At 38.5% G+C, this 19833-nt stretch overlaps 1 protein-coding gene across 1 annotated transcript; it reads right to left on the bottom strand.

Moving 5' to 3' along the window:
• Positions 1-456: 456 nt before the first annotated feature.
• LOC114541876 lies at positions 457-19519 on the bottom strand. The gene is made up of 8 exons (XM_028561682.1): positions 19398-19519; positions 17524-18003; positions 16920-17225; positions 14945-15244; positions 14453-14757; positions 13677-13818; positions 1826-2116; positions 457-987 (listed from the first exon to the last, which is right to left on the bottom strand). Exons 1-8 carry the CDS (start codon positions 19453-19455, stop codon positions 668-670), a joined length of 2202 nt encoding a protein of 733 aa, XP_028417483.1. The 5' UTR covers positions 19456-19519; the 3' UTR covers positions 457-667.
• Between the last annotated feature and the right edge of the window lie 314 nt (positions 19520-19833).

Genomic DNA, 19833 nt, shown 5'->3' with positions numbered 1-19833 from the left:
ATGAATTTATAACTCGCGATCGCGTGAACCGGAGAAAGATGAAACAAATCAATATCACTATGCAAAAACATGAAAATATTAATTGTGATCACACGAGGTTTAGGACTTTCAGTTTTGAAACGGAAGAAGAAAAAAATAAACACTCGAAACTTATTTATATTTAATTGTTTTCATTCCTTACCTCAACTGATATTCCTTATACTGCAGACTCATGTAAAATAAATTTATGCATAGTATAACTAACATAACTTCGCTTCAAAAGTCGTATTAAAATTTAAACAACTTCTCTCCATAACAGATGGAAGCAAATTGTACCGTAGCTATACAGCCTGTACTTTGAATCCAGTGGCAATTTCAGCTGATTATTTCATGTCCAGAATCCACGAATATTTTATTATCATAAATATTCGCACATGTGTTATCATAGCTTTTTACATGCAATGGCGTATTCTCCACTAAAGCACTGCATATTATGTAAAAATAGTTACATTATAATTAAGATTTTTTGAAATATTAAGATTTATAATGCCTTTCACATGTAGCTACACTGCTAAAGTAACAATATCGCTACAGAAACACCATTCTAATCTTTCAGGGAGCAAATTGTATTTTCTTGTTTACATTAGGGAAAACTTTTAATTTTTTTGCATTGAAGGGTCATGCATATTTATCCAGTTGCGTTGTACTTCATGTAAAAATGACCTTCATGATCTCTCCTTTGGAGTTCTGTGTAATTCCCTTCTCCATTTTCCTTGTTCTTCTCCTCACAGACATTACCTTCCTCGGGTATGTCATAGATATTTGACGAATTTTTCCTTCTAATGTTCATGTTCACTATCTGCATGTTAGGATTTAATGATTTGAGCCGCCGAATTTGACGAACCAAACAAAAGATGATGACAAAAGAAGCAATCAGGAGGGTTATGGCAATTATCATTCCAATTAGATACGTTTTTGAAACATCATTGATCTCATCTTCATTCGCGTCTGAAATTGAATTAATTAAACAAGGTTTATATTTTGCTTCTCCTACATGAATTGCATGTAGCCTGTTTGTTACGAGAAAAAGAGTAAGGGTTGCGGATAGGTTTACGGCAAACGCCAAACTGCTGGTAAACTTTCTGTTTTAACTCAACTATCTTAATTAAAGTGTGGAGAAAATTCATGATGCCGCAGTAATGTAAGAAAGCAATACGCCATTTTTGGTGTATTTAGCAAAGCGGAAAATTCAGCTCAACCGTATGTGTTTCACGTTCGCGGTATTAAATTTAAATGATTGAACGGCTGTTGGTGTATGCAGTCGTTCAAACATGAAGTTTTATACGGCGAGCGTGAAGCCGAATTTTTCTATTTGCTATGATAGATAAAAATTCTTCGAGATAGTGGAGTTAAAAACACAAAGTTCATTAGCAGTTTGGCGTTTGCCGTAAACGCCAAGCCGTTAAGCTAAAACGTCAAGCCAAACCGCAATCTTTGGCAGCAAACGCAAAATTTTAACGTACAATTCTGGAATTCCGAGCTTTTCTTGTACAAAGGATTGAGTCGCATTTTTAACCTATTTCAATTTTTTCACCGCACTTTAAGATCTCCGGCGGCCTTAGATTACACCCGATGTTTACTGTTAATTGGTGATGTAATCACTCAAGTTCTATATACAAAAATACAAGAAGGGAACAATCAAGAGTGAGATGAACAAGGTGGCGAATATAGTCATGTGTCCTCTTTATTTTTGTTGTGTCAAATTTTTTCCAATCTTGGAAACACTGATGAGTAGCGAATCTGTATTTTCTACTACCCTATTCATAGATTCAAAATTGATGTGTACCTTCTTCAGATGTTAAGAATGACGTACTAGCAGCAACTCCAAAACCATAATAATTTCGAGCGGATATAGATATTTCATATACTGTGTACGGTGTAAGATGGTCAATTTTGTAACGATAGACATTTCTGTCTGTGGTAACGTTCAGAATGACAGAGTTATCCGTTATCACTTTAATAAGATATCGTATTCTTAAGGTATGGGCTGGATGTTCGGATTCCAACCAGGACACATCAGCAGATCTGGACGTGATGTCAGTTAGTGTGAGGTTTCTAGGTGTGCCTGGCAACACAGCTTGGAGAATATAAAGAAATGAAAAACGCATAAAACATAGGTGTATATACTGGTGTGGCCTAGAAGTTTAGGTATCGTTGAGTTACAAATAGGAAAAACGATCCTGTGACAATATAGACATAAGGATATTCGAATGTTGTTAAAGTTATGTCATTCGTAGAATTTTTCGTTCATACCGAGCTACACTGCTGACTTGGATTGATACCAAGATCTTATAATACCACATTAGCCTAGATGTGATGTCATTTATCATTCGTTTTTTTATGAAATATATCCTGGTGATGAGGATCAAGAGCGGTTCAGCATCGTGGAACGGAATAGCAATTTATGGTCCTGAAAGTAACTTATTTATCAACCCTTGAACTTTTACTAGAAAGGTTGATGAGTTAACCGCTTCAAACAATTGACGATAAATAAGGATATTATTTCATATTTATATTCGATAATTACTATTTAATTACGTATCTTTATAACTTTTATTATTTATCGGTAATAATCTAAACTCTATGAGTTCATTTTCTGAAAAAAAAGTTCACCTAAAACTTATAAAGCCTACTCCCCTTCCCTCATAAAGTTATACTACATAACGCACAAAACATGCAATATATCATTACGATGAACCTCCTAAAACCTAAGGGCGTTTGGACGGGGCGGGGGCACAGGGGGCACGTCCAGCCCAAAAAGTGCCGTTTTTATTATGAAAAATACCTTTTTAGAGAAGCGAAAAGAGAAAAAAAAGTATCTACTATTTCCCAATAATCCTCAAATCGAGAGGCATTTGCGGTCATTTCAGAGGCCAAAATTAGAAATATTTTCTTAGCGCGGCATGCACCTGGACCACCCAAGCAGTACGAGTCCCCTGTAATACGAAGAATGCTTCGCGGCTGGCGGTATGTGAATCAAACCGTCCCCATACATATTTATTTAACCTAAGCTGTCCTTTTTATTAGCCAAAAGTGCCCCTGGAAGCTGGTGTCCCCCCATCTCTGGATTCTTCCTATGCCCTTGAATTATTACAATTTGTGTTCAAGTGTAAAGCGTGAACTGTTTAACGGATTTTTTTACGTTTAAACCATGACTTATTTTGATTAATCGTTAATATTCAACTTGAAACAAAAAAGGACACGTGTCCACCATGAACAATAGGCAACAAGTATATACAGGGGCATAGCTAGACCGCTTAATTGTGGTGGGGGTGTATATTCATATACTCCTGCTAATATGCCGTAGGAACAATAGCGTACAAAAGAAATCAGTCGGGCATAAGACGAATATATGAACATAAAGCTTCTAGCTACGGCCCTTAGTATATACTAAATGAACGTTTAGTTATGGAACACACTGGTTTAGCTATCCTAGACGCAAAGTTTGACACTTAAAACAACAGTTTTGTTCATGGTTATATAAAACATGCATATATACACATAGTTGTTTTTGCAGTAAGTACTATAGCGTCATGCATCGCTATTTACACACAACATGGATGAGTTAAAAGTAAACTGTTTCGGAAGAAGGTGTCATGCAGAAAAAACGTTTTGTTTACATGCACAGGGACGAACTTGAAGACGAACTATCTTTTGCTTGCTTAAGTTTGTCTAAACAGTTGATCCGTATCATGATGCTATTCACAGATCAAATTTCGTGTATCTCAGTAGTATAGAGAGTGGCGGTTCTGGAGCAGGCGGTGCAGGCGGTGCACGAGGCATCGCCGATGATGTCGTCGAGTCTTAAATATTTTAATTTATTCAGGTAATTTTAATATAGTTGAGCTTTGCCGGTTTGTTACTCAGCAATTTCGGTTTATTTTCATGCGATTTCGCTACCGTGTATTTATCTACATCATTTGGTAGTGTTTGGTTGCTTCATTACCGTTAGCTGTGTACAATTTTAGTTTATTTCACACAGTATATTGCTGATATGGTTACCGTTCATATATCTGTAGAAATTTTAAATTGCTGTCGTCTTTGTTTACAAAAGGTAATTTGTGAGCGCTACGGTGTGCGCTACGGTGTGCGCTACTCCCACGCTATCTACAATCCATAGTATTTTATATTATGAGTGAAAATGCAAATTGTAACATAGAACAGACAAGAACGAACACGTTCGAGCACGTTCAATAAATAGTTGTTAGTGCGCATGCGTGATACCTATTTCATTAAATCTTCTCCCACAATCAAACGGTGAAGGTTTTGTGGATATATACGGCGGTTTGATCGAAAACTTCATTCGCCGGTTTCGTCCTGCAAATTCGAACGTCGATTATTTTTGCAACTTGCGAGAAATACTGAAGAGTAAAGACAGTTGACAGAGGAGATTAGGTAAGATGCATTAACTAAAGTTCAATTATTATAAAAAATACTAAGATTTAGTTCAATTATTATGAAAAGCACTAAGAAATCGCTTCTTAGTAGTTGCTGTGCCCTTGTTTGCTATACCTATGAAGAAATATCTGAGGTGTCCCTTGGGAAAGTCATGCAACGAACGGTTTAGTTGTTCATAGTGCAAAGAAGCCGATTCCTAGTAGTTGCTGTGCCCTTGTTGGCTGCACCTATGAAGAAATATCTGAGGTGCCCCTTGGGAAAATCATGCAATGAACGGTCCAGCTGTTAGTTCGAATAAATCGCTTCTAAGTGTTACTGTACCCTTGTCGCCTGCACCTGTGAAGAAAGAATCTGAAGGGCCCCTTGGGAAAGTCATTCAACGAACTAGCGGTGGCTGTACAAATTTTATTCAGTACTTCTGTCACAATAAGATGTTAAAAGTGTTCTGTTTATATTTAATAGTTTGATAATTATCATCGTTAAGTTGAAATCCAAAGAGTTGCTGTATTGAGGGTAAGTGTTTACAATTTCAACTAGTTTGAGTTGTTTCCGCTTGGGAATGTCTAGCAACGAACTGGTGGTTGTAGACAGAGAAGTTTATTAAGGGCTGTCTGGCGACAAAGCCATTACCTTCGCATGCGTGATGTTTTAATTTTATTCTCCCACAATAAGATGCTAAAGGTTATGTGTTTATATTATGCTACAGGTGTTGAAGTGTTGTGTTTATGTATCTATGGCCGCAGTTGCTAAAGGAGAATTCAATTTTCAATTTATAGAATGTCTTTTACATGCAAAGCCTGCACCAAGAACTTTACGCAGCTGAGAAGTTTAACTCGTCATGAACGGTCCGTGCATGGAGAGAAGAAGTTTGTCTGTGATCAATGCAGTGCGTCCTTTACCCGGAAAGATGATTTAAAGCGCCATAAGAGGCGGCACGAAGGAACAATCACACATATCTGCAAAAATTGTAGGAAAGAGTTTCATCGTCGTGATAATTTAGTGGGACATCAAGTTCAATGTCAACGGAATCCTTTGAAAAGAGGATGTGACAAAGACCGAGAAAAAGACGATAGCAGTCCAACTCCAAAGAAAATACGAGTTCAAGTTGAAGAAGATGAACCCGATAATCAAGTCGAAGAAGATAACCCTTGCAGTTCTAATTCGGCGTTTGAAGATTCCTTGAAGAAGATCGAGTTGAAACCGCGGAAAGATCAGAAACAGGACGTGTCCCACTTCTTACGTGGCAAGACCAAACCGATTTTGGCCCACCTTTCCAACGAGTTGGTAAAGAAAAGGGGTATTAAATGGTTCATCAGCGTCAAAGTTCGATTCGTCAAGCCTAAACCCGACTGTGAAGATTTGACTACCGAACCCCACTTCCGCAGTCTCTGCATGAAAACAGTAGCCCAACACGAACTGCATAATCAACTAGAGGAGGTCAAGCAGAAAATTACCCAGTCACTAATTTTATTTCAAAAAGAAGGAAGTGGTTGGGTATTAGACGAAATCCTTCATCTTGACCAGAGTACAGAGAGATTCAATGAACCAACCTTACCATCGAAGGAATCCTTCTACAACGTGTTGAATGACGAACATATTTCAGACGAAGATTACGCACACGCGACGAGTGTATTTAACAAGTTTTCCTGTCGGAACATGGGTGATTACCATGATTTGTACTTGACGTCGGACGTTCTTCTCCTTGCAGATGTGTTTGAAAATTTTCGAAGCGTGTGCCTCAAAGTCTACAACTTGGATCCCTGCCACTTCTATACAAGTCCTGGTCTAGCCTGGCAAGCGTGTTTGAAAATGACTGAAGTCGAACTCGAGCTGCTGACAGATCCAGACATGTATCTATTCATCGAAGAAGGTCTTCGCGGTGGAATTTCAATGATTAGCACCCGCTATGGTAAAGCTAACAATCCATACGTTCCCGATTATGACCCAGAACAAGATACCTCCTACGTGATGTATCTTGATGCTAACAACCTCTATGGCTGGGCTATGTCGCAACCTCTACCCACAGGTGAATTTGACTGGCTAACCGACCAAGAGATTGCAGAACTTGACATCACGGACGTTGCGGACGATGACGATGAAGGCTACATATTGGAAGTAGACCTACACTATCCGTTCGAATTACACGATCTTCACAACGATTATCCTCTAGCGCCTGAGAGAATGAAGATTTCTTCAGAAATGTTGTCACCATACTGCCAGGATCTGTCGGAAAGTTTGCAACTTCGTGGTGGCGCTGTATCTAAATTGGTGCCGAATCTCCGGAACAAGTCCAATTATGTAGTTCATTACCGCAATTTAAAGCAATACCTGGCACTTGGCATGAAGTTGGCAAAGATCCACCGCGTTTTGGTATTCCAACAAAGCCCATGGTTAAAGACCTACATCGATTTCAACACCGAGAAACGAAAACATGCAGCAAACGACTTCGAGAAAGATTTCTATAAGTTGATGAATAACTCGGTGTTCGGCAAAACCATGGAGAATTTGAGAAAGCGCGTTAACGTCAAGCTCGTCAACGATAAGACGAAACTATCGAAATTGATAGCATCTCCATCCTTTGACTACTTCCGCATATTCTCAGAGGAGTTAGCAGCTGTCAACATGAAGAAAACGAAGCTTTACCTAAATCGCCCCATCTACGTCGGATTTACCATCCTGGATCTCTCCAAAGTACTCATGTATCAGTTTCATTACGAGTACATGAAACCCAAGTATGAGTACAACGCAAAGTGTTGTTCACAGACACGGATAGCCTTTGTTACCAGATTAAGACCGACGACGTCTATCAAGACATGTTGCAAGACATCGATCTCTTTGACACATCCGAATACGCACGAGACCATCCACTGCACAGCCTGACGAACAAGAAAGTCCTTGGCAAAATGAAAGATGAAACGCATGGCATACCTATCCAAGAGTTTGTTGGCGTGCGACCGAAGATGTACTCCATTCTCTATACCGAAAACGACAAGCAAAAGGAGAAGAAAACGGCTAAAGGAATAAAGAAGTCCGTCACAAAACGAAGCTTCGACACACCAACTACAAGGCATGTTTGTTTGATAAGAAACGGACAATGGCCAGCATGAATCAGATTCGAAGTGAACGCCATGAAATCTACTCCATTAAATTGAACAAAATTGGTCTTAGCCCTTATGACGACAAGCGCTATATTTTAAACGATGGAGTGAACACTCTTGCTTATGGGCATTACCAAATCATAAGCACAGACGAGTGAAATATCAAGTTTTATCGTTGTTGAACAATTATACATAAGTTATACGTTTTAAAGTTATAAATTATTGAAATTGCATGAAATACAAAGTTATGTTACAATGTTACGTGTTTATAAATTTGAAGTTACATGTTTATTTATATTAAGAGGAGGTTTTTTCTATGTTCATAATATGTTGCATGTTTCTCTTTGAAAACGCCTTCACAATTTTGATACTTTGCCTTATAGATTCTAACTTTGTGTGTTTTCTAAATATTAAGACTTGATAGGTTTTGTAATTTATTGAAAATTGTTTAAAAATATAGCTTTTCGATAACCGCATACTTATTGTGTATTTCTCTCGAACAGCCCCCTTCACACAAACACTCCTAGCTTTTCCGGGACACCAGGGACTAAAAAAGTCCCTGAAGGGACACTTTAAATCTTACAGGGACACCAGGGACTAAAAAAGTCCCTGAAGGGACACTTTAAATCTTACAGGGACACCAGGGACTAAAAAAGTCCCTGAAGGGACACTTTAAATTTTCCAGGGACACCAGGGACTAAAAAAGTCCCTGAAGGGACACTTCAAATCTTACAGGGACACCAGGGACTAAAAAAGTCCCTGAAGGGACACTTCAAATCTTACAGGGACACCAGGGACTAAAAAAGTCCCTGAAGGGACACTTCAAATCTTACAGGGACACCAGGGACTAAAAAAGTCCCTGAAGGGACACTTTAAATCTTACAGGGACACCAGGGACTGAAAAAGTCCCACTTTTTTAGTCCCTGGTGTCCCGGAAAAGCTAGGAGTGTTTGTGTGAAGGGGGCTGTTCGAGAGAAATACACAATAAGTATGCGGTTATCGAAAAGCTATATTTTAAAACAATTTTCAATAAATTACAAAACCTATCAAGTCATAATATTTAGAAAACACACAAAGTTAGAATCTATAAGGCAAAGTATCAAAATTGTGAAGGCGTTTTCAAAGAGAAACATGCAACATATTATGAACATAGAAAAAACCTCCTCTTAATATAAATAAACATGTAACTTCAAATTTATAAACACGTAACATTGTAACATAACTTTGTATTTCATGCAATTTCAATAATTTATAACTTTAAAACGTATAACTTATGTATAATTGTTCAACAACGATAAAACTTGATATTTCACTCGTCTGTGCTTATGATTTGGTAATGCCCATAAGCAAGAGTGTTCACTCCATCGTTTAAAATATAGCGCTTGTCGTCATAAGGGCTAAGACCAATTTTGTTCAATTTAATGGAGTAGATTTCATGGCGTTCACTTCGAATCTGATTCATGCTGGCCATTGTCCGTTTCTTATCAAACAAACATGCCTTGTAGTTGGTGTGTCGAAGCTTCGTTTTGTGACGGACTTCTTTATTCCTTTAGCCGTTTTCTTCTCCTTTTGCTTGTCGTTTTCGGTATAGAGAATGGAGTACATCTTCGGTCGCACGCCAACAAACTCTTGGATAGGTATGCCATGCGTTTCATCTTTCATTTTGCAAGGACTTTCTTGTTCGTCAGGCTGTGCAGTGGATGGTCTCGTGCGTATTCGGATGTGTCAAAGAGATCGATGTCTTGCAACATGTCTTGATAGACGTCGTCGGTCTTAATCTGGTAACAAAGGCTATCCGTGTCTGTGAACAACAACTTTGCGTTGTACTCATACTTGGGTTTCATGTACTCGTAATGAAACTGATACATGAGTACTTTGGAGAGATCCAGGATGGTAAATCCGACGTAGATGGGGCGATTTAGGTAAAGCTTCGTTTTCTTCATGTTGACAGCTGCTAACTCCTCTGAGAATATGCGGAAGTAGTCAAAGGATGGAGATGCTATCAATTTCGATAGTTTCGTCTTATCGTTGACGAGCTTGACGTTAACGCGCTTTCTCAAATTCTCCATGGTTTTGCCGAACACCGAGTTATTCATCAACTTATAGAAATCTTTCTCGAAGTCGTTTGCTGCATGTTTTCGTTTCTCGGTGTTGAAATCGATGTAGGTCTTTAACCATGGGCTTTGTTGGAATACCAAAACGCGGTGGATCTTTGCCAACTTCATGCCAAGTGCCAGGTATTGCTTTAAATTGCGGTAATGAACTACATAATTGGACTTGTTCCGGAGATTCGGCACCAATTTAGATACAGCGCCACCACGAAGTTGCAAACTTTCCGACAGATCCTGGCAGTATGGTGACAACATTTCTGAAGAAATCTTCATTCTCTCAGGCGCTAGAGGATAATCGTTGTGAAGATCGTGTAATTCGAACGGATAGTGTAGGTCTACTTCCAATATGTAGCCTTCATCGTCATCGTCCGCAACGTCCGTGATGTCAAGTTCTGCAATCTCTTGGTCGGTTAGCCAGTCAAATTCACCTGTGGGTAGAGGTTGCGACATAGCCCAGCCATAGAGGTTGTTAGCATCAAGATACATCACGTAGGAGGTATCTTGTTCTGGGTCATAATCGGGAACGTATGGATTGTTAGCTTTACCATAGCGGGTGCTAATCATTGAAATTCCACCGCGAAGACCTTCTTCGATGAATAGATACATGTCTGGATCTGTCAGCAGCTCGAGTTCGACTTCAGTCATTTTCAAACACGCTTGCCAGGCTAGACCAGGACTTGTATAGAAGTGGCAGGGATCCAAGTTGTAGACTTTGAGGCACACGCTTCGAAAATTTTCAAACACATCTGCAAGGAGAAGAACGTCCGACGTCAAGTACAAATCATGGTAATCACCCATGTTCCGACAGGAAAACTTGTTAAATACACTCGTCGCGTGTGCGTAATCTTCGTCTGAAATATGTTCGTCATTCAACACGTTGTAGAAGGATTCCTTCGATGGTAAGGTTGGTTCATTGAATCTCTCTGTACTCTGGTCAAGATGAAGGATTTCGTCTAATACCCAACCACTTCCTTCTTTTTGAAATAAAATTAGTGACTGGGTAATTTTCTGCTTGACCTCCTCTAGTTGATTATGCAGTTCGTGTTGGGCTACTGTTTTCATGCAGAGACTGCGGAAGTGGGGTTCGGTAGTCAAATCTTCACAGTCGGGTTTAGGCTTGACGAATCGAACTTTGACGCTGATGAACCATTTAATACCCCTTTTCTTTACCAACTCGTTGGAAAGGTGGGCCAAAATCGGTTTGGTCTTGCCACGTAAGAAGTGGGACACGTCCTGTTTCTGATCTTTCCGCGGTTTCAACTCGATCTTCTTCAAGGAATCTTCAAACGCCGAATTAGAACTGCAAGGGTTATCTTCTTCGACTTGATTATCGGGTTCATCTTCTTCAACTTGAACTCGTATTTTCTTTGGAGTTGGACTGCTATCGTCTTCGTCTCGGTCTTCGTCACATCCTCTTTTCAAAGGATTCCGTTGACATTGAACTTGATGTCCCACTAAATTATCACGACGATGAAACTCTTTCCTACAATTTTTGCAGATATGTGTGATTGTTCCTTCGTGCCGCCTCTTATGGCGCTTTAAATCATCTTTCCGTGTAAAGGACGCACTGCATTGATCACAGACAAACTTCTTCTCTCCATGCACGGACCGTTCATGACGAGTTAAACTTCTCAGCTGCGTAAAGTTCTTGGTGCAGGCTTTGCATGTAAAAGACATTCTATAAATTGAAAATTGAATTCTCCTTTAGCAACTGCAGCCATAGATACATAAACACAACACGTCAACACCTGTAGCATAATATAAACACATAACATTTAGCATCTTATTGTGGGAGAATAAAATTAAAACATCACGCATGCGAAGGTAATGGCTTTGTCGCCAGACAGCCCTAAATAAACTTCTCTGTCTACAACCACCAGTTCGTTGCTAGACATTCCCAAGCGGAAACAACTCAAACTAGTTGAAATTGTAAACACTTACCCTCAATACAGCAACTCTTTGGATTTCAACTTAACGATGATAATTATCAAACTATTAAATATAAACAGAACACTTTTAACATCTTATTGTGACAGAAGTACTGAATAAAATTTGTACAGCCACCGCTAGTTCGTTGAATGACTTTCCCAAGGGGCCCTTCAGATTCTTTCTTCACAGGTGCAGGCGACAAGGGTACAGTAACACTTAGAAGCGATTTATTCGAACTAACAGCTGGACCGTTCATTGCATGATTTTCCCAAGGGGCACCTCAGATATTTCTTCATTAGTGCAGCCAACAAGGGCACAGCAACTACTAGGAATCGGCTTCTTTGCACTATTAACAACTAAACCGTTCGTTGCATGACTTTCCCAAGGGACACCTCAGATATTTCTTCATAGGTGTAGCAAACAAGGGCACAGCAACTACTAAGAAGCGATTTCTTAGTGCTTTTCATAATAATTGAACTAAATCTTAGTATTTTTTATAATAATTGAACTTTAGTTAATGCATCTTACCTAATCTCCTCTGTCAACTGTCTTAACTCTTCAGTATTTCTCGCAAGTTGCAAAAATAATCGACGTTCGAATTTGCAGGACGAAACCGACGAATGAAGTTTTCGATCAAACCGCCGTATATATCCACAAAACCTTCACCGTTTGATTGTGGGAGAAGATTTAATGAAATAGGTATCACGCATGCGCACTAACAACTATTTATTGAACGTGCTCGAACGTGTTCGTTCTTGTCTGTTCTATGTTACAATTTGCATTTTCACTCATAATATAAAATACTATGGATTGTAGATAGCATGGGAGTAGCGCACACCGTAGCGCACACCGTAGCGCTCACAAATTACCTTTTGTAAACAAAGACGACAGCAATTTAAAATTTCTACAGATATATGAACGGTAACCATATCAGCAATATACTGTGTGAAATAAACTAAAATTGTACACAGCTAACGGTAATGAAGCAACCAGACACTACCAAACGATGTAGATAAATACACGGTAGCGAAATCGCATGAAAATAAACCGAAATTGCTGAGTAACAAACCGGCAAAGCTCAACTATATTAAAATTATCTGAATAAATTAAAATATTTAAGACTCGACGACATCATCGGCGGTGCCTCGTGCACCGCCTGCACCGCCTGCTCCAGAACCGCCACTCTCTATACTACTTATCTGTTTTGAAATGTTTTTTTTGAGGAAAAACGATCTGAGGTATCGCCTTTTTGCGGTAGAATTTGAATGCATACAAACAGTGGCGTAACTAGAACGATAATTGGGGGGGGGTGAATATTCATATATCCAGTTCTGCCCTACGGATTTCTTTTGTATTTGCAAAAGGTTACAATAGAAATCCGTCGGGCAGAACTGAATATATGAATATTCACCCCCCCCCAATTATCGTTCTAGTTACGCCCCAGCATACAAACGATATGCCACAAAATGAAGAAAGGCCTACTCTGGGTCCTCAAGTGGCCTACAATTAAAGTACAACTTATTGCAATTTAAGGCAACTTAAGGCGACTTAAGCATCTAAATAATTCACCACAAGGTCAAATCACGTCAATATACTTTGCAGGAAACATATCTAGAGCAGAAATCTATTCAGAACTTGTGCCTGCCACTCGAGACATTTCAAAATGGCCGCCAAATAGGCCTTAATCGTGTTTATATCGCAAACGAGTACGGTGACACCCGGTGGAGATGGTTTATCAAAAAAAAGTTTTTAAAAAATTCTTTGAGAGGCGATTTTTCGATTCACAAAAACGTTATTTTGGATTATTAAAAAAATTTCCTATTATCTTCCCTATCACGCCTCATACTTGAACGCAAATGGTAATATACGATGTGTTCTCAAATGTTAAATTTGCATATGAAAAGAGTTTAATATCTCGAGAAGAAAGTAAGTTACTAACTTTACACCAAGATGTTAAGTTATTTTAAATGTACTAACCAGTGCAACAACACCCATTTGGAATTAAATGGATACTTTCAAATTATTGAAAGCCATGTCTTTTGTGAACTTTTTAAAAATGCATGCACGGATGCATCACCAGGTAATAAATATATTTACTCACCATAGCCAATGAAGTCAATTCTGACGCATGGTTGACCTGCATACATTATTGGAATAAATCGTAAAGCTCTTGTTACAACATGCAGACGTACAAGATGCTGCCAAGCTGAATGACCGTAAGCATTCTTGTTTCCTTGAAATATCTGCAATGAGAATATAATGAAATTATACATGAAAATATGAATAAATATCCTTCCCAATTATCGTTCTAATTACGCCCATGCACCTCTCTAATTAAGCGTACCAAATTTCAAACATTTAAGAGATTATGTTGAAAACTTCAAATGTTTTCCTGACAAGCTGTTGTTTCCTGACGATATTTTCCCGCTAGGTAAATTTCGTGTGACTCTAATTACGTATATTCATGTCTTTAGAAATGAATTTTTTCACATGCAGGCAATGAACAAACTGGCTATGCCACTGCCTATCAATAAAGTCTGGTGCTCACTGGTGAAGCTAGCACACATGGTGAACACTAGCCACTCCCACATGTTCCTAGTGTATATGTGTAGGCGAACAAGAAGGAATTTCGTTTTAGACCAACCATCAAGTTTGTTTACATTTTCCGTTATCCAATCAGATTGCATAAATTTTTATTACTTCCGGTAAAAAGGCACAATGTTTACCATTTTACATGAAGTATTAAGATTGTAGGCATTCTGATTGGCTTTGTCTGTAAACAAATATGCCGCCCTCCTTGTTGCGCTGGCGCCAATTATTAGTTTTTGATCGATGTTAGTTTTTACGCATCATATTTTGTTTTCTGCTCCTTCTCACCCTGGAGATCATTTTCCACTTTACTAAATCCGTTGTGTAATTCAATTTATATGTAATGATCCACTTGGGACTGGTTCGGTCACCATATGTTACAAAATAATAGATTCGATAAAGTGTTCTTAAGTCCACTTGAAGATAATGTCTGCCGCCCGATACAGGAGCACACCAAGAACCACCACTAGATATCCTTGCATCCGAAGCAGTGTGACCTTTCATAGAAGCTGTAGCGGAAAATGAAGAATCGGGAAACTTTTGTTTTTCGACCAAAATCACTTTATGGAGAGTGCCATAAAAACGATAATAACCTGAAATTTGAAATCAAGATCGTTTATATTCTGGATATTGACGAGAGTTTGAATCTTAGATAAGTCAAAGGTAGTTTCAAACTCGCTGAATTAAATGTATTAAAATACATTAATTTCTATATTTTAGTTATTTATCCGTTTCAAGATTTTTTACATTAAATCATGCAGGCTTCTTCAGGGAACTTACATTCGATGTAAGATAGTTCGGAGCAACTTTGTGTGCCATCAATAATTGAACACTGCGATAAGTATTTCTCATCACCAGTACATGTTATACTTCCAGAGAAAACAACATCTTTGGGATTCATTGGAATGGACACATTCAGTATTGAGCGAGCATTGCTGTACCCAAGCTGACGACACACAATATTCCTTGCCTGGTCGTTTCTTAAACTTTGCCGACAAATATTCATTACCCCACTATCAGTGGTTATTTGTGTGACACCTTCGGTTCTCAAGGACGAATATGACAGAGACAAATCGTGAACTTAAAAAAGAGATACAACGATTTATTCATTGGCAAGTATGACTTACTTATTGATACACTATATGCTGATACGAGCACCGATCAACGCCTGACATTACTGATATAGACATACATAATTCTGGAAATAACCTGGCGCATGCACACTGGTGAACTTGCAACGCGCACATGCCACTTGTGAAAATCGTCATCTAGAGATACCGTACTGTCCATGCCGTGGTCGAACCACGGTGAGACCGATGTTGAATCTCGGTCAAACTCTCTGTCTGACGGATATTTCTTAAGGTGTTTTCAATTTGATTATTGTGTTATCGTTTACAGCAGTTGATAACATTCTGTTCGGAAGCGAACGTCGACCGCGGTGGTATATTTTTCCCCTGAGGTAGTCTGTGGTTTCTATCGCCGTCTTCGTCGATCGCAACCGAACCGCACCGCAGTGTTAGGTTATTTCTGGACAGTACTCTATGTCTTTTTTAGATCTCCATGCTTCCAAAACAGGCGAGTAAAGCGCTTTCTTAAACTTAAACCAAGGTTGAAGTTAATATCGAAATCCAGCTAACGCGACATGACGCCTAAGGCCCCGTCCACACGATACCGGAAGAACTTGAAAACGCAAGAATATTCTTACGGTTACGTGTACCGTCCACACGTACCCCGCGTTTTCGCCCACTGAAAACGGAAGGATCTGAAAACGCTATCCAGAGTGGAAGAATTTGAAAACGACGGCTGAGCGGATACGTGTGGACAGCTTTGCCGGATAAATTTGAAAACGATGACCTCACGTATCAAGTCGTTTCCATATTAATGAGGCTTGTTTCAAGTCAGGTGGCTTATGCTCAACTTTGTATTACTATATTAGCCTCAAATAAGTCTTATTTAGGTTATTCTCATGGTGAGTAAAATCTTCGGCAATTCTTGTAGCATTTGCGGACGTATTTTACGAGAGAAAATGTCCAAAATGCAGGAGTATGGTTATACACAATTTCTTATACACGACATGCATTTAATAGATACTCAACAACAATATTTATGAGTTCAGGCTTGTCGTCTGTCCAAACAAAGTCCTCATGTTTGTTTTTTACTTTGGATTTGGTAGATTTTTGCTTTGAATTCGACATCCAACCTGTGACACGTGGGTGGAAAACATGAAGGTGTATTGCGAGATCAAATAACTTTAGCGTTTTCGGGTCATTTTTGTGTTTACGTGTGGACGCCGAAAAATATTTTAACGGATGAATATTTTTGCATTTTCAAATTCTTCCGACATCGTGTAGACAGGGCCTAAAACGCCCTGAAAATGGCGTTATCACAACCATGCATGGATGGACACATTACGCCATATCTACGCAATACTTGCGACGTCTTAGGCGTCCCGAAAAAAAAAAGTTTCATCAAGCCATACAAGAAAAAATAACGAGAATTTTTTTTAAATTTGAACTGATCATAATGGCAATATATAAATTATACCGTTAGGCCAATAGTGTGGTGACTATATAGTGACCAGATTTCAGTCTTGATAAACACGGGACCAAGAGCCGCAAACGAGTTTACACCCCTAAAATTAAGCTTTAAGTAACCACCCCGACGTGCACGATCATAATATAGATGACAACTCTCGATTTCAACCTGGAGTGTGAATTACACCAGCAAAATTAGCAGTAGTAGTAGAATTGCATACCGCAAGGTGCTCTGTACGTTTTCACAGTATCCACGCATTGATATTCAAAGTAAAGGTATGTTTTCAATCCAGGACATCTGTCTGCCGAGAACAAGGTGTCATTCACACGGATTCTACATTCATGAAGACCATCGCATTGCTTCTTTACAAGACATGTAACATCAAGTTCACAACTATAATCAGTTAAACTGAAACCACAAGGCTTTGTTGCGAGTAATCCACGGAACGAGGCAATCTTGACCACCATGTATTGATTTTTAGGACAGTTGGCATTCTTCACCATATCACCATAGCACGTCACTGTACCTTTAATAGAAACAAATACTTTGGTTTAAAATCAACGCTAAGCTACCTGCTTTTTGAAATAAACAACAGCCACCTTCCTGTGCATTATATAAAAGGTATTATATATAAATACTGTTTTCAACTTTTTGTTAGAACTTCTGTAGAACCTATCTTCCACTCACGACAAAATGTTAGTTTAGGTACTGCTATTAACCTCCCCCCCCATGAATTTAACAAATATTAAAGTAGATAATTAAAAACTTTCTACAAAAGCTTAAGTAAAACAAATAAAATAATCTTCAGCCGTCCTGAAACATACCGAAAACAAATCTTTGTCTCCTATGGTCACATTCTGAAATCAGTCCCAGGTAGTGATGTATTCCATAATCTTTCTTAAGCTGGTAGTTTTTTTTATACGTTGCACACAAGGCTTCAAATGTACTATTTTCCCCACGTTTATACAAAATAGACAATGTTCCCTTGGGTGTCTGGTTTATAGCACGATGGATACCTCGCTTCTCAGCACATGCAGCTGTGTCTAGATATAACAAATCAAGATCATAACAAGAACCAGACAAAGTACCACCAGCAAGACAGCCTTGTCTTTCTATATTCAACATGGCGCCATTATCTCGGAACCGAAACTGAGCTGATGGATCCAGACAACTGTCTTGAGCGAGTTCCAAAAATGACGAATTCCCCCAATTGTCTTCTGAATGTATTACACCTGTATCGTTGACACAGTGAGGTTTCAGTCTATTGTAGCCGTTCAATTTTCGTAAAAAGAAACAGGCAGCATCTCAAAAAGAGAAAAATTGACAACATTTGCTAAACTCTGCAATTCTGAGAGTATTTCGTTACATTTACGATCCCTATTACGGGGTTGAGCTTCGGGTTTCCAAGCAAACCGTAGACAGCAAGGCCGACATTATTTGATACTTCCGGATGGCCAGCCGGATGTCGTTTATGCAAGTGGAAAAACGTAGGAAAACATACAGAATATCCATCATATAGGCGAGCAATATGACCTGTCAGTTTTATATATAAATCGGGCCTATGGCAATATATGCCTAAGGGTTGCACTCCACTGTTGCGTTTTTTGCATGTACGTACGCGCCCTGTATAATATATTGTTGTGAATTTAATTTTATGCCTGGAAAAACCCAATCACGAACAGAATCCAACTCTATGCATGTATTCGTTGATTCCATAAGTATCATTTAAATGTTTTTAAACTTTTACGTGCGTGTAGCTACATGCGTATATATACAAAAAACGTAACAATGGAAATTAAGAAGCCCTGTACAGAATATAATACAGACTATGCAAGTTCACGAATCAAAACTTAGGTTGAAAGGTCGTTCTTTCGGCAATCAAAGGCGGGTTAAACAAAGAGCGAAACTTGAAAATTAAAATTAAAGCCAGGAAATTAGTTTACGGCTTTTAATTTACGTCCGCGCGATGTTTCAATCGCTCCTAGGCCTGTTTTAAAAGAAAGCTAATACGTAATTTTTATCGTAAAATATTAATTGTGATCGCAAGAGGTTTAAGGCTTTCAGTTTTGAAACGGATGAAGAGAATAAACACTCCATGTTTATTTATGTATATTCAAGTGTTTTCATTCCTATATTCATACCTATATTGCTTTTACACTGCAAACTTGGGCACGCGTGAAATAATTTTGTGCAATAACAACCATAACTTCGCATTAATAGTGGTATAAAAATTAAAATGCTTAAGATAGACATAAAAACTTCAGCCTCGATGTCTCTGCGTAATTTTAATAAGTGGAGACTGGATATAACGCAGTTATAATATTACGTATATTCACGAACCAAGACTTTAGGGTCGCTCTTCCGGTAGCCAATACGCGGGGTAAACAAAGAACAAAACTGGGAAATACAAATTAAAGTCCAGCAGATGACTTTGCTTATGAATTACGCTTCCGCCTGATGTTTCAATTGCTCCTGTTTTAAAAGAACTTCATTACGTATTTTTTATCTTAAACGTTTAAATTCAATTAACAATAGATCTTATCAGAAGAAGAAGAAACTTTATTTAAAGAGGGTAACATTGATTACTGGTGAACCAGTAGTTTACATAATGGCCCTCGATTAACGTATGGCTATAATTACAATAGTTTTATGCAACGGATATTATATACTAATATTACCACTTATTTAACGTATTTACCTTGCAGAAATGGAGAAACAACAAATAATGTAACAAACAGAAAACACCTTCTAAACATCTTCTTTATTTGACAAGGAAGCAATTCCAGCGATAGATTTATAAGTCGTGAACCGCAGGCGGAGCAAGACAAAACGAATCATGTAATATCGCTGCCCTATGTAAAAAAAAACATGAAATATTAATAGTGATATACACGAGGCTTAAGACTTTCAGTTTTGAAACGGAAGAAGAAAATAAACAATCCAATTTATTTATCAATTGCTTTCATTCCTTGCCTAATTTTTATACAAACTCATGCAGGCACATGAAATAAATTTGTTCATACTCAATTACCATAATCTCGCATTGAAAGTGGTATAAAAATTAAACCATTTGAGAGAGATCAAACAACTTCAGTCTCGGTGTTTCGACCTAGGGGCCGTTTTAGGCGATTTTT

Source organism: Dendronephthya gigantea, unplaced genomic scaffold (genome assembly GCF_004324835.1).
Source record: "Dendronephthya gigantea isolate DGI-Jeju-01 unplaced genomic scaffold, DenGig_1.0 000315F, whole genome shotgun sequence".
Taxonomy (NCBI): domain Eukaryota; kingdom Metazoa; phylum Cnidaria; class Anthozoa; order Malacalcyonacea; family Nephtheidae; genus Dendronephthya; species Dendronephthya gigantea.
This window is presented reverse-complemented; position numbering and strand designations above follow the sequence as displayed.